The following is a 14,507-nucleotide window of genomic DNA, read 5'->3' as shown; positions in this document are numbered from 1 at the left end:
TACTGCAGTCATTTTTCAAATTTTTTCAGAAAGAGAAACTGTAGCATTTCTCTAAATCTCCAAAATTATTTCGTTCTGCTGAGAAAACCTATTGTGCCCCAAAAAATGTCATGCTCTGTACACTAATACACAAGCTTTTTTTTTTTTTCCAGCTTCGCACACGAAATAACCTGTGTAGTTTATTTTTTTACGTACAGCATATTGTAAGAAGATTTTGCCCGTGTCAGCACCATTTCATTTCTCCAGATGGATTACTTGAAAAGGAAACATTACTTGGACGTCAAATCACAATGCTCAATTAGCTAATGTATAAAGTTTCACCAGTTACCTTTTTTTAGTAACTGAATTTGGGTGCATGTTGCAACTGCAGTATTGAAATTGGTCTGTAGTGAGGTCATGTCCATTTAATCCAGGATGTGTGTCACAAACAAAAATCCGAAGACACCTAAGTACTTCTTATGAGTTGTCAATTTGAAAGCATTAATGTCCAGTTGAATGCCACTGAGCGGTCCGAGTTTTGCACTCCGAGTAATGTACCATAGCGGTACGTGCTGCCAGAGCCAGCAAGCAGTAGCAGCAGCCTGCGGTGCCAGCGCTGCATGCCACTGACATCCTGCCCAACCAGAGACCAAGGAAGCAGCAGCGGCCACCAAGGCCGGCAGGCACACGCAGCAGCTAAGCCCATTGGGGGTGACAGAGAGAGATACAAACGGTGCGCTGGCTTCCGAGAGTGAGGGTGACGCTTTGTGGTGATGCCTTCTCCCCTCACGCAAGACCTGGCGCACTAGCGCAGCAGCATGTGTTCCCTTTCGCCCGCTCTGCTCCGTCGAGGCACGCTCATGACGTGGCGTCGCAGCCAATGACGACAGATGCCATTTTTTTCGCTTAATCGGCCATTTGACGCTTTTTCATCGAAAATGTCGTTCGAAATACAATGGCGGTCCAGTTCATAGTTTCCCCATTGGCCACCCTCATGCACTGCATGACAAAACTGGCTGGAACACCAGTGGATTTCACAGCCCATATTCGGGAAAGAAATCCTCCCACCCCGCTTCCTTGCGCATGCAAGATGCCACGCATCAGTTCACGATTCTTCTTGACTCACCCTTGCACTTGCAGCTTACGGAGCGGCCACAATCTTGTTGCACTTGGACTTTATACAGAACCTCATGGCGAAAATGGAAATTTACGTAGAATGTCCATATAATTCTTCTAGCAATAATAAAATTTAGAACAGGATTATGAGCAGGTTATATTTCTTATAACACAGCTGCCAAGTTTCTCAGGAAACACAGTGTTGGTATTCAAGTGCTCATAGAAGAGTTGCTTTGGTATCGGCCAACCCTTTCTTCCTGAATGGGCAATAACTTCAGCAAATCTGTAAACTTTCACTTAGCACACAATAAGAGTAGTGTCCGCTGCTAAGAGTGAGCACCTAAGAGCCTGCAAGAATTTCCAGGTGGAATTTTTAGCTGGTGTGGCAGTTTTAACAGAGATAATTCAAGTCTGCAGATGGTCCCATGACGACCATTATAAAGTTTGAGGAAACTTCTCTGCCTGCTCTACCAAGGTTCACTAAATCTTTGTTTACTGCTGTATTGCCTGCAGCAATTCTCTAAATACATTTATGAACAGTAACCATCAACCAATGATACCCAGAGTGGGACGTCACCGAAGGTAATATGTGCACCTGAGAGCCTGTGGCCATGCTTCCCTGCAAGTTAATTACGGGATTATTAAACTTACAACACATGCTCTATTGGCAATGCTACAATCTGTTAAATTTCTATTTGCCTGTCTGTGCAAATCCTTGGGAAAAAATTCCTGCATACAATGAAGGCCAGATAGAGGATGAATGCTGTAAAACACAGGTAAGCTCTTAAAGGAGTTCTGGCAGAACATTCTTGTCTCGATTTTATTTCTTTATTTTATAGCTGTTGATCCAGTTATTACACTATGGAGCCTCAAATCCCTGAGAGCACAACAAATAATTGTTACCTTTTAATACGACCAGTGCCAAATGCGTGCCAAGTGAAGTGAGACTTTGGATGTGAAAAAGCGAACTACTATTCACATCACCAAACCGAGATGTGGTGGTAATGTGCTGCCGAAAGCCGAGTCCATTCAGCACTCGACGGGACCAGAGAAGAGAGCGTGTACCCCTGCATTTACAAGGAAAGTAAACAATTGAAAGGGCCAATTTGGCAGCTTTCGGCAACATGGTCATTGTATGGCCTATTTAACTATTGTGCTGGGCTAAATGGCGTACTCTTCAGTTCTAATACCATGTGACTGCTGGCTTCCAGTTTCATTGACATGAATAGTCTCCTTTTTTACGTTCAAAGAAGTGCTGCACTTTTTTCTTTTTTTTTTAATCCAATATCTCAAAGGCCCTGTTTAGGGGTTTTACATGAGGGGTGGGCAACAATTTAACAGAGATGTGCAATGTATTTTTTGAAGTGGATGGAGCTGGAGTGGCGCACAGCGTTGGCAGGAAGACCGTACCACTCTTCCAAGGTGCGCACGAAAAAAGAAGATAAGTGAGGTGCTATCCAGGCTCGGGGCGGGTGTACAGCCTTATCGTGGTTGAGTCGACTAGAATGGCGATGAGATGCATCGAGTGAATTTACAACCAAGTCCAAGGTTGGGAAGACTAAAATGGGACTTTAGTTTTGTGATCCTGCTATTGTATGAGTAGTTGGAGAGGATAAACCACTAGCACGGTTTTGAACGGATTTTGGTGTTTTCATCCAGTGAATTCGATTAATGCTTCATGTCGCACAGGCGCTTGGCATGCACATTGAACGGGTCGCATAAAAGGTGCTCTACTTATTTATTTGTGGCACTCTTTAGAAATTGAGGCTTCGTACCATAATTATGGAGTCCACAGAAAAAGCAAGACAAATTTTTGTCGTGGTACTCTTTTAACAGCCGACACTGTAAAATGCCAAAGTTATAAAGATATCTTGCATGTGATATCGCGCACGTAGCTTTTCAACGAGCTGGTCCTCCAAGATGGCAGCTAGGATGACGTCAGTGTGTCACATTCAGTGCCATGGTAAAGTACTTCAGTGTCATAGAGACCCAGTCGCAAGGCTGCTGGCATTCGTGCCAGACGAAGAACAACAACTTTATTGAATCAAAAATCTGATTGGTGCCTATGGGTGGAGCCCCTATTCCAGGACTCCACTGGCTTCTGTGGCTCGCCGGGCCTGGTTGAGGGTTGCCAACTGGCTTCCTAAGTCCAGTTCGGTGAGTTGCGCCTCCCCCGACCAGTTAACGAGTGAGTTTGTGATTAGCGGCGAGACGGCGTGTGCTGGGCGCCTCGGGTATTCGCATGTGATGTGCTGGAGTGTCGGGGTGTCTTCACACCAGGGACATTTGTCTTTGTGTCTGTCGGGGTACATCTTGTGTAGCCTGTGCAAGTGAGTCTGTAGTCGGCGCCAGTCCCTTGCCTGCCCCCTGTTGAGCTTGGGATGGGGAGGAGTCTTTGTTTGTCGGCTGAGTCTTTGCATCTCCAGTATTTCTCGTGGCGTGCCGGGTGTGGGGGGCTCCGTTAGGGCGGAGTGATCCGCGACTCGGCCTGTCATATTTCGAGCCAGGCGGTCCACCAACCATGGCAGAACAAAGCAGAAAGAGCAAAACACAAATTTTTGTCGTGGTACTCTTTTAACTGCCAATACTGTAAAATGCCAAAGTTATAAAGATATCTTGCATGTGATATATTGACGCGATATAGGCTAACACCTGCGGCCGCCGGCCGCTGGAACGAGAACGATGAAGTGCGTACTGGAACGCACGCTCTCTGAGTGTCAGCCTTGATTAAAAAGAACACCGTTTTGCCAAGATAAGAAGGCTGTTCAGAGTTTTTTAGGACTCTGTGCCTACTACCGTCGTTTCGTTGAAGGCTTCTCAAAAATCACTGAGCCTTTGACGAGATTAACACGCCACGTTGTGCCTTTTCTGTGGACGGAAGAACAAGAACAGGCGTTCACAGAATTACGCAAACGACTGCAAATAGCTCCGGTGCTCGCGCATTTTGACGATGCTGCTGAAACTGAAATCCACACGGACGCCACCAACATTGGTCTCGGAGCCGTTCTTGTTCAGTGGCAAGACAGTACAGAATGTGTAATCGCTTACGCGAGCCATAGTCTCACAAAGGCAGAGGCTAACTACTCGACCACTGAAAGGGAGTGTTTAGCAGTCGTTTGGGCCATCAGTAAGTTTCGACCCTACCTGTATGGCTGGCCATTTCGAGCGGTCAGCGACCACCATTCACTTTGTTGGCTTGCCAATCTCGGGGATCCATCAGGCCGCCTCGCTCGTTGGAGCCTCCACCTACAGGAGTATGACATAACTGTCGTCTACCGATCTGGACGAAAGCACAGCGACACCGACTGCCTGTCATGTGCTCCGATTCCACTGACATCATCAGATTTGAAGCAAGATTTACCATTTCTTGGTGTCGACGCGGTGTGGATGGCTGACCTACAACTGCGGACACAGACCTGCTTGCTCTTATCCAGTATCTTCAAGGAGCTGACGTTACCACGCCCGCTGTCATGAGGACTGACATCATACTGCCTGCGGAGCAATGTACTTTACAAGAAAAACTTTGAAAACAGTCAGGAAACGTTCCTTCTTGTCGTCCCTACGGCATTGCGCCAAGAAGTTTCGCAGGCATGTCACGACGACCCCTGTGCCGGTCACTTAGGCTTCACCAGAACACTAGCGTGCATACGCCAGCGATACTACTGGCCACGGCTATTTTCGTCTGTTCAGCACTATGTGAAAACCTGTCGTGAATGCCAGAGGCGTAAAGTACCACCCGTCAAGCCCGCCTGTCTGCTCCAACCTCTGGACTCGCCTCCAGCGCCGTTCCAACAAGTGGGCATGGATCTCCTAGGTCCGTTCCTTACGTCATCTTCGGTAAACAAATGGATAATTGTCGCAACTGACTACCTAACCCGTTACGTCGAGACCAAAGCTGTACCCCGGGCAACCGCTGCTGAAGTCGCCAAGTTTTTCGTCCTCAACATTGTACTGCGTCATGGTGCACCTGCTGTCCTCATTACTGATCGTGGTGCAGCATTTACTGCTGATTTAATACAAGAAATGGTCATGTTGACACTCAGCAACCATCGGAAAACCACGGCTTATCACCCCCAAACTAATGGATTGACAGAGCGCCTTAACAGAACACTGGCCGATATGCTCTCAATGTATGTTGATGTAGAGCAAAAGACATGGGACGAAATTTTGCCATACGTGACATTTGCCTATAACACAGCTGTGCAGGAGACCACCCAGCTCACCCCATTTGAACTTGTCTATGGACGTCGGGTCACAACATCTTTAGACGCCATGCTCCCAGTAGACAATGGCACCACGACAAGCGAGGGCGCTGATGACTTGCAGAGGAAGCTCGCCAGCTTGCTCGGAACCGCATCCGCAGCCAGCAGAGTACCGACGCCCGTCGTTACAACCAGAACCGACGGAATGTCCAGTACAACCCTGGCGACCACGTGTGGGTGTGGACACCTGTCCGTCACCGTGGGCTCTCGGAGGAATTATTGCGACGATACTTCGGACCATACGAGGTTGTGCACCGGCTTAGTGATGTGAATTACGAGATTGTGCCTCAAAGCGTTGATCCTCGCTTGAGCCGACGACGTCCCCGCGCCAAAGTTGTACACGTAATACAGATGAAGCCGTACTACACCCGCGAGTGAAGTGCACCTTTCAAACCCTTTGCCGTCCTACGCAGTGTTGTGCTTATCCTTAGCTTTCTGTAACCACATTTGCCATTAGAGCTGTCCTGCCACCTTATGCAGTTTATATTAACCAGCCGACTGGGACGGTCACTTTTGAGAGGGGAGAAATGACGCGGGATAGGCTGGCACCTGCGGCCGCCGGCCGCTGGAACGAGAACGACGAAGTGTGTACTGGAACGCGCTCTCTCCAAGTGTCAGCCTTGATTAAAGAGAACACCGTTTTGCCAAGGCCTCGATTGCTAACTTCGTGACAATATCACGGACGTAGCTTTTCAGCGTGGTCCTCCAACATGGCAGCTAGGATGACGTCAGCGTGTCACATTCATTGCCATGGTAAAGTGCTTCAATGTCATAGAGACCCAATCGGAAGGCTGCTGGCATTTGTGCCAGAACCATGGCAGAACTACTGCATGAGACACCAACAGATGCAGCCTTCTCATTATGCTGGTTCTCCAACATGGCGGCTAGGACGACGCCAGTGCAAGCCATCTATAGGAGTGAGCATAACTGCCGAGGAGTTTGTACTAGAAGTGAGAAACCCTGCATGCTCAGTAACTTTTTGCTGATGCGACATTCTGCATTGCAATGCAGGTTACTCCCTTGCTATGTTAAGCTGCCGAGAAGTCGAGAAGATGCCAGTTGTGTTACTGAACAACATATGCGAAGTGCACGGAGAAAGATGCTACAAGAAGAGGCAAGAAATCAGTGCAATGGCTCACTCTCATTGCTTTTCTCCTGCGTACTTGCATGCTTATGTACGAGGTCTGTTAGAAAAGTATCTGAACTTTGGCCGAAGAAAAAAAAAGTGGCATAACTGGAGCGTTGGAAACCTAATCACCCTCAAAGTAGTCCCCTTGGGACTCCACTGTTGCGGGTCGGAGATTAATCCCGCCGCTGCTACCAGTTTGTTGGGAACGGGTTGAGCGTTTAGGCCGGTGATCCTTCAGCCAAAGGGATGAATACGTCCGGGAGTAAGAGCGAGAGAAAAAAAGGTTTATTCTACATATTTACAGTGGCTCCAAATATGGAAGCCCATTCCATGGGGGAGCACTTTGAAAGTCTCAGCTCACTACATGTCTGAGCACATATCGGAACACGTCAGGACACCCCACTGCACGCAAGGTGTCTCCTTATAAAACATCGGTCTTCCCTAGTTGACTCGACTAGGGAATCAGATGACCTTGATGCGGCCAATCAGACGGGGGCCGTCTTGTTCGCTGAACTCCGCCTCTAATGTTGCACCTTCGAAGCAAGGACGAGGCAATCCGGAAACAGGGGGTTGACACTCCTTCTACGAAAGTCGGTGACCTGTTTCTTGCCCTCCGACGGTCATCTTGCCAGGGTCGGAGAATGGCCTTTGCACTAATCCCCGCGTCTAATGAAGGGTGGCGGTTGTGGTCGGTCGCTTCTAAGTGAGCTTCTTGGTCATCGCGTCACTGCCGGTGTTGGGCACTGTCGCCGTCTGGGCAACACTGATGAAAGGGGTGGCATCGGGGGAAGCACCCAAAGAATGGGCACTGCCGAGTTGGGGCGCCTGTTTGCCCGTCTCGTCGGTGTCTGGCACTGTCGCCGTGTGGGCGACGCTCATGAAAGGGCCTGCCTCGATGGGAAACAATCAAAGAATGCGCCCGGCCGATTCGGGACGCAACACCACACACTTCTCCCAGCGGTGTTGCCATTGTTGGAAGCATTCAGAGAAGGCCTCTTTCGGAGTGGAGTTTAGCTCAGCTGTCATTGCAGCCATAATGTCCTCTCTTGTCTGAAATCGCACTCCTTTCAATGGCCTCTTGATTTTGGGAAACAGCCAGAAGTCACAAGGGGCCATATCAGGAGAGTTAGGAGCCTGTTGAACTACAGGAGTCTGGTTTTTCGCCAAAAATGTCTGAATCAAGTGTGAGGAATGTGCCAATTTCCTGTTGACCACAATTCCGGTCTCTTGCACTGCACAGCATCACGTAGGCGACGGAGGACATCCCTGCAGTACTCCTTGGTGATTGCTTGACCCTGTGGTGCGTACTCGTGGTGTACCACACCGCAGGAGTCAAAGAAAGCAGTCAGCATCACTTTGACGTTGCTGTGTACTTGGCGGGCCTTCTTTGGTCTTGGCGACATGGAATGCTTCCACTGTGACGACTGGGATTTGGTTTCCGGGTCGTACCCGTACACCCAAGACTCGTCACCAGTGATTATGGTGTTCATGAAGTCGGGGTTGCTGTTTGTGGAATCCTGCATGTCCTGTGAGACTTCAACACGAAGTTGCTTTTGCTCCACTGTGAGCAGCTTCGGCACGAATTTCGCCGCAACTCTCTTCAGTGCTAATGCCCACCTTTTCCGCAGTTTCTCGGATAGTCACACGACTGGTCCCGCATCACCACAGCGTTCACTTCGGCAATGACCTGGTCATTTCGGCATGTTGATGGCCGACCGGAGCGTGGCTCGCTCTCCACCGATATGCGGCAGTCTTTAAACTGGTTTGTGCCACTCCTTAATCTGTGTGCTGCTCATAGCATCGTCACCGAAAGCCGTCTGAATCTTCCTAATGGTTTCCACTTGGCTGTTGCCTAGTTTATGGGAAAATTTGATGCAGCAGCGCTGCTCCAGTCGGTCCGTCATTTTCCTTGCAATAAAGAAACCGACGAGAGCACTGCGCACTATCTCACTTAAACGCTGCTTCCCAGCGAGTGACGCTATCGGCAGGCAGGAAAAAATTTGTGCATGCGCACGAAGGTTCAAGGTCGGCTGATGCAAGCGCGCTTGTTTCATATCCATCAGGTGTTCGAAAAAAAAAAAGAATAAGGTCGGATACTTTTCTAACACACCTCGTGCACTCAAGACCCACAGGATGTGTGTGCCTGAATGGTATGCCATATGTCATCTCTTGCAACTACATACAAGGTGGTAACTTTTGCAATGTGGTTAACAACAAACTAACACACTTGTCAAAGAGGCAAATTTAGTGCAATTTGGATGCAACACACATGTTTCAGAGTGCACTGGTGCGCAGACTATTTTCACTCCACTCTGTCAGAATGCATAGCTTCCACAACAGCATTTGCAAGGTAAAGAGCAAATAAATTTTGGGTCGTTTCGCACAGGTATTATTTGGACTGCACTGTATCCCATGCACTGTAGGAATTTGTGTAAGCAAAGCTTTAGTCATGGAGGAAGTAAAAATCTAGGAGGGAGCATCTCGCACGAGTTTTTGTCTAATCATAAAAAATACGAAGGAAAGGCTAGTTGGAAATGGGCCTCTTACCATGCAAGTGGTAATTTCTAACCACTGATTGCGCAGAGGTATGTGGAAAAGCAATGTGGAGAGCAGGGGACAAGAACAAATTGTGACAATCTCTAAATGCTGCCACCCTTGGAAAGTTTAGCAACCATGCAGGGCCCTATTTCCCAAGTCAACATGCAGATGGATTCCATAAGAAAGGATGGGCGATATCGGGGGAGGTTGGCTTGCTGAGGCTAGCTTTTCTTTCCTTCCTCCACAGCAGGGTCAACACTGGTGCATCTGGCCCATTCTATTCTGCCACCTGACATCAATATTTGCACCAACCAATCGGTACATTACTACCTTCTTTCCTCGCCTCTTCCCTCATCCTCCTCTCCACATTCTAACCATAGCAGAGAAACCCGTTAAACACTACAAAGGCCATGCTGCAAAATAAACAAAAACACTTGCCTATTAATACTAAACCTGGGACAGCTGTTGCATTTATTAGTTTTGTAATGTTTTAAGCACTTTCGGTTTTCGCGAGTTGTTTTGCAGAGCAGCCAATGCATTTTTCAAATTCTTGTATTTACATGCTTGTTTTTGGGCATCTTCAATTTTTATATCCCTATGCATATTTAAGATGAATTCTTCATAATATAATGGCATCAAAGACTATTTCCAAATACTAAATTTCAGGCGCCTGTTGTGGGACCCAGCGAGTCTCGAAACAAACATCTTGTGGCTCCAAGCTTTTTTTTAGAGCCAACGCAGTAGTACAGCCGTGGAAATAATAAAGGTAGCTTAGACAAACATTACCGCACATTGCATCAAAATCAGTTTTCGCAAGGCTGGATTTTACCGTGAATTTACCCGATTTTACATCAAAAAATAGTGCGGAAGGAATGACTGGCCTGCAGGTTTATAGCAGCACATTGGTGAAGCGCAGTCGAGTGCTAGCGACTTAGTTTAAGCAAACAAAGCAGTCTCAAAAGTCATGCACGTATGAGGTGCAATGCTTTGCCAGCCGTAAGTGTAGTTAGTGTTATCCCAGTAGTAACTCAAACAGGTTATCTGCAGCAAAGCTCTCGGTGATAATTTCTTTTCTGCTTTGAGCAATCTGGAAGCAGAGACTACTGTGTTGGCATTCAATAAGCCAAGGAAGCTTACCGATGCACATTGGAAAACGAATGTTCTTGCAATTGCTTTTTCTTGCCTGTCAACTTTTTTTTATTAACGCTCAGCTATAACAAATACATCCTGCATGACCGTAAATATAAGTAAACTCAACTGTATAATGCTTCATTTTGTCAGCAACAACGGTCTCCAAAAAGGTACAATAAACACATCGCAGTGTTTCACTTCGGCTTTGTTCACATTTTGCCAATCAAGACTGATGCAAGCACATACCACTTAAGACACGTTCCAGTATGCAGAAAACACTTTATTGATGACGCAAGCACAATGAAAGGTTTACGTGTTTACTGTAAGACAATGTAGACAAGTGAAAGAATTTTTCTTCAGGAGCCTTTTGAGAACAGGCAGGCAGCAAAGATGTGGTGGGGAACAATTAGGCAGGGCATACTGAAGAGAAAACAGAAATGATGACAACACGCACAAAAAAAGGGGGTTGAACTGGCAACACTGTACATAAAGAGGATAAAAAAAACAAGACCTATGTCAGCCTCCTCAGTAAATTCCAGAGGCAGGCTTTAGCTTTGCTTATGCTTTGTTTTGGAACTCGTGTTTACTCATTATGTACAAAAAAATATGTGAATGGGGCGCCGCATTTCGCCCGCCCAACGCAGTAGCCCAAGCTGCAACTGTCACAGTGCATGCTCTCTGTGTGTGGTGCTGCAGTGGCCACCCGTCTGCTGCTGGAACACGTCGATGGTGTCGTCATCCTCCATGTCTAGGCCTGCTGGTGTGTCTGTCTCATTTATTGGCTGGCCGTCAAACCGGAATCGCACGTTCTGGATGCTGAGCCCCTGTAAATGGCGCACCAGAGATATTCATCAAGGGCATAATTATGGACAACCAAAACTAGTTGCAAGGTAGGCAAAAAGCAATTTTATTTGTCCAGTTCCTGTGCAATCAGAAGGTGTTCGTGACATGCTTATTTCCAATTTGACTTAGACTCGCTATGCAGCTTGAAAGCACGAGGCCCCTTGCCTCCTCCAAGCCTCCATGGACCTCATCATTTCAAAATTACTTGTATAAAAAGTGCAAGGCAACTACAGTACAAAAGCATACCCAGCATTCTGGTATTCAACCTAACATAACTCTACCTCTCAGTGGCCTCAAGATTACATTCAGTTTCGTATCTTTTTTCTGATAATATATTTGACAGCCACCTACATGTTCTATGCATCATGAGTCGTTATGCGCATCGCATGCTTATCACAGCTTAAATGAAAACTAACTGATTGATGCTGCCATTTTTTATATAAATATTAAGCCAGTTTGTTCATCTTTCATCATTCTCAAGACTTTTCATACAAATGCCAGCCTCACAGACAGCCCACTTGCATTCTTTTCAAGAGTACCGGCTAACTCCTCTTGAACATTTTGCAGTGCCTCAAAAGGGCATCCTAATCAACTCGCCTTCGTATCTAAACAGGGTTTAGGTGTGGGGCCATACCTACAAAATTAAGCTTATGACAGCCACAGCTAATTAAGCTTGTTGTTGTGTGTTTAACCTACTTTAGAATTTCCTGCATAACAGAAGCAGAAGAAACTGCCTCTCGCAATGCTCCAACTTTAAACAGTCACCCAGAGCTTTGTTACCATTAGATATGGAATTCCTAGAAGCCAACAACAATGGATAATAAGCCCAGCAAATTTCAGGGTGAATTTCAAACAAATAATATACATGTCACACCTGCATGCTCAATGGTAATGAACTATTTGCACAATTCTAGATGTGAATGCCCTGCAAATGGTTCTACCTAACCAGGAACTGTTGGGTAGAGCAATTAACCCCTTCAGGCACTATGTGCATGCCAGGGCAGGGCATCGAAGAAAAAACACTAAAAAATAAAAGTGATATTTAAAAGGTGTCGTGAACAAATTGAAGCAATTCTGATTGAACCTATGCTAAAAGTTCGAGTAATACTTCTAAAGTGTCGTAGTAAAACGAGTTGGAAGGTAGACAGCTGGGTTACTGCTTTGGTGTCTGTCATGTAGTGGGTTCACTTGTTTTTCAGGTTTACACAAAGAAAATTCTTCACGTGGCTGGATAGGGGCTTTTGAAGTACACTAGACATGTGATGGCCCATGTTCTTATATCTGACGTTACTGTAGCAAGTTTTTGCATGGAGTCTACAATCTATAAGCTTGAGAAAACTCACTGAAAAACTAAAATTCTCTATCCGTTATGCAGCTGTGTGCTTTTGACGATTCTGAACATGCAAGAAATGTGGTCAAACTAAATTTACAATGGACCAAACTAATTGATGCTTGACGACAATTCTACCTCAACCAAGACTGTTTCACTGAGAAAGTTAATGGAGAGGCACTACAGAGTGTTGCCTAGCTAAATAAAAATACCTTGCTTTTTAATGCACCATGGCAAAACCTCTGAGACAGACTCCCTAAGGGACATGGTGGCATTCTTTTCATGGCTGCCATAGCGGAGGAATTGACCTTCGTGCAACACTGGCTGTGTCTAGACAGCAGACCCACACATTTTAACTGCTTGCTGTTCACTGTGTTACGTCCTTGTATCGAAGCGCGCTGCCATATTACACCTATTCTGGATTGGCACAGGTGTTTGCGACCACACTTTAGAGGGCACCATGCTGGACATAAGTTGTGCCTCGAGGTCGTTTTGTGCTGCCATGGCAAGGAAAAGTTTTCGTCAAGCAGGGAAGCTATCCTGGTGGTTTCACATGGTATGAATATACATACATATGTGTGTGTGTTTTTTTTTACATACAGTTGTCTGGAAACTGATGTCTGTACAACTGTTTCCTGCAGCTTACTTCAGTACAACCAGCAGACACTACCAGGCTTGTGCCACCCTAGTCAGGAACATGGCAACGTCCATCAAGCTTTGTGTGATTAAGTCCAATTAAAGAGACCCTGTACTGCAGCACAGCTTTACAGACAAGCCAGCTTCCCGAGCACTGGGCGAAAAAATCGTGAATTGGCTTTTGGTGGCCAGGTGGCCATATGTGTGGTTGAAAAACTGCATTTCCCGAGCAGCCGAGTAGCGCGAAAATTTGGCGAACGGACCGGTGAAAGCTAGATAGTGCAGTTGAACCTGTCGTGATGTCTCGTGAAGATAGCAAGCTGGCTACTTACGCTAGGAGCAACTCAAACCAGTTATTTGAACCTGCATACTACGACTATTATTCCACACAACAAATAGGCCTCGACAAGTTGACCGTCGACAGTGCAGTGACAATCGAGAGTGTACGTGTGATAGGAGTATCGGCGGTACCAACAGACATCACAACGTGTCGGTACTTGCACGCAATACGATAATAATCATAGCAGCAACACAAGCGACGTGGGTCCTAACCCTAGCCATACTAAAACGCATTGTGACAATGAAGGAAGACAGCACAACGTTGTCGCGGTCATTTCGACGAATGCGGAACTACGCGTGTGTATCTCCGCCGACTACTTGCAAGCGGTTAACCGGCAAAACTGTTTTAATTCCCACACGTACGCCCTGCTTGTGCGTTTGCCATGGGCCGTTTAGCCAGTATAATAAGGGCTGATGTATTAATATGCTCTTATAAGATAAGAGGGACAGGATTCAAAGCACCAAGGAACGCCGGCGCGCAGGACCCGCCGCACGCGTCCTCCCTCAGTTGTAGGAAAAAAAGAAAACGTGTTAGCTTACCGCACGATCACAGTACGTAGTCATTAGTTTCCGCAGTGGCGTGTGCTTTTTGATCTTGAAATGCACAACACTTCCATCCTGTCCGACAACCTTTAGGTTGATGTGTTCGTTGTCTGGTTTCACATCCTAAAAAGTCGGAGGGAGAAGAAAAGGGAATAAAGCGCGAAACACTTAGATACAACTTGCTAAGCTCGTGCACCTTGTTGCACAGGACTTGCTCAGAGCCGAACATCCGAAACAGTACAAGCTGTTTAACAGCCACCAACACAATAAAACTTCGGCGAATAGCGCTGTGAAAAGAGCCACGGGCTTCCGATTGCATCAACACGGCGAATTTCAATCTAAGCCTAATTCAAACACTGTTGCCGCAACATGAATTGAACGCAGTAATACCTTTCTCGAGTCGCTCGTAAAGTGCTACCACAGCAAAAGCCATGTCAAAGCTGTAATACGTACCTTCTTATCGTCCGACATTTCTAGAAATACTTAATATTACGCTTAGATGCGTCAGACAACTCGGTGACAAGGCCGGAGCGGCAGCAGCGGTCTGGAGCAAACGCTTTACAAGCGGCAAACTGAAGCTGCTCAGGGTGGCTGATTGACAAAAAACTTTCAGCAACGAAATAATTCAAAACCAAAGAGGGCAACCACTTGTGTTTCGTTT

The 14,507-nt window shown here is 46.6% G+C and overlaps 1 protein-coding gene across 1 annotated transcript; it reads right to left on the bottom strand.

Moving 5' to 3' along the window:
• Positions 1 to 10,414: 10,414 nt before the first annotated feature.
• Positions 10,415 to 14,457, bottom strand: LOC119449705 (small ubiquitin-related modifier 3-like). Its single transcript, XM_037712945.2, has 3 exons — positions 14,300 to 14,457; positions 13,844 to 13,969; positions 10,415 to 10,979 (listed from the first exon to the last, which is right to left on the bottom strand). The coding sequence occupies exons 1-3, from the start codon at positions 14,315 to 14,317 to the stop codon at positions 10,818 to 10,820; spliced, it is 306 nt and encodes a 101-aa protein (XP_037568873.1). The 5' UTR covers positions 14,318 to 14,457; the 3' UTR covers positions 10,415 to 10,817.
• Between the last annotated feature and the right edge of the window lie 50 nt (positions 14,458 to 14,507).

The sequence above is a fragment of the Dermacentor silvarum genome, chromosome 4 (assembly GCF_013339745.2).
Source record: "Dermacentor silvarum isolate Dsil-2018 chromosome 4, BIME_Dsil_1.4, whole genome shotgun sequence".
NCBI classification, from domain to species: Eukaryota; Metazoa; Arthropoda; class Arachnida; order Ixodida; family Ixodidae; genus Dermacentor; species Dermacentor silvarum.
This window is presented reverse-complemented; position numbering and strand designations above follow the sequence as displayed.

Excerpts from the sequence above, each read along its gene's own strand:
- LOC119449705 (XM_037712945.2), bottom strand. Across the intron at positions 10,980-13,843 it reads CTACGTACTGTGATCGTGCG|GGGCTCAGCATCCAGAACGT; the intron begins GTAAGCTAACAC and ends CGCCATTTACAG.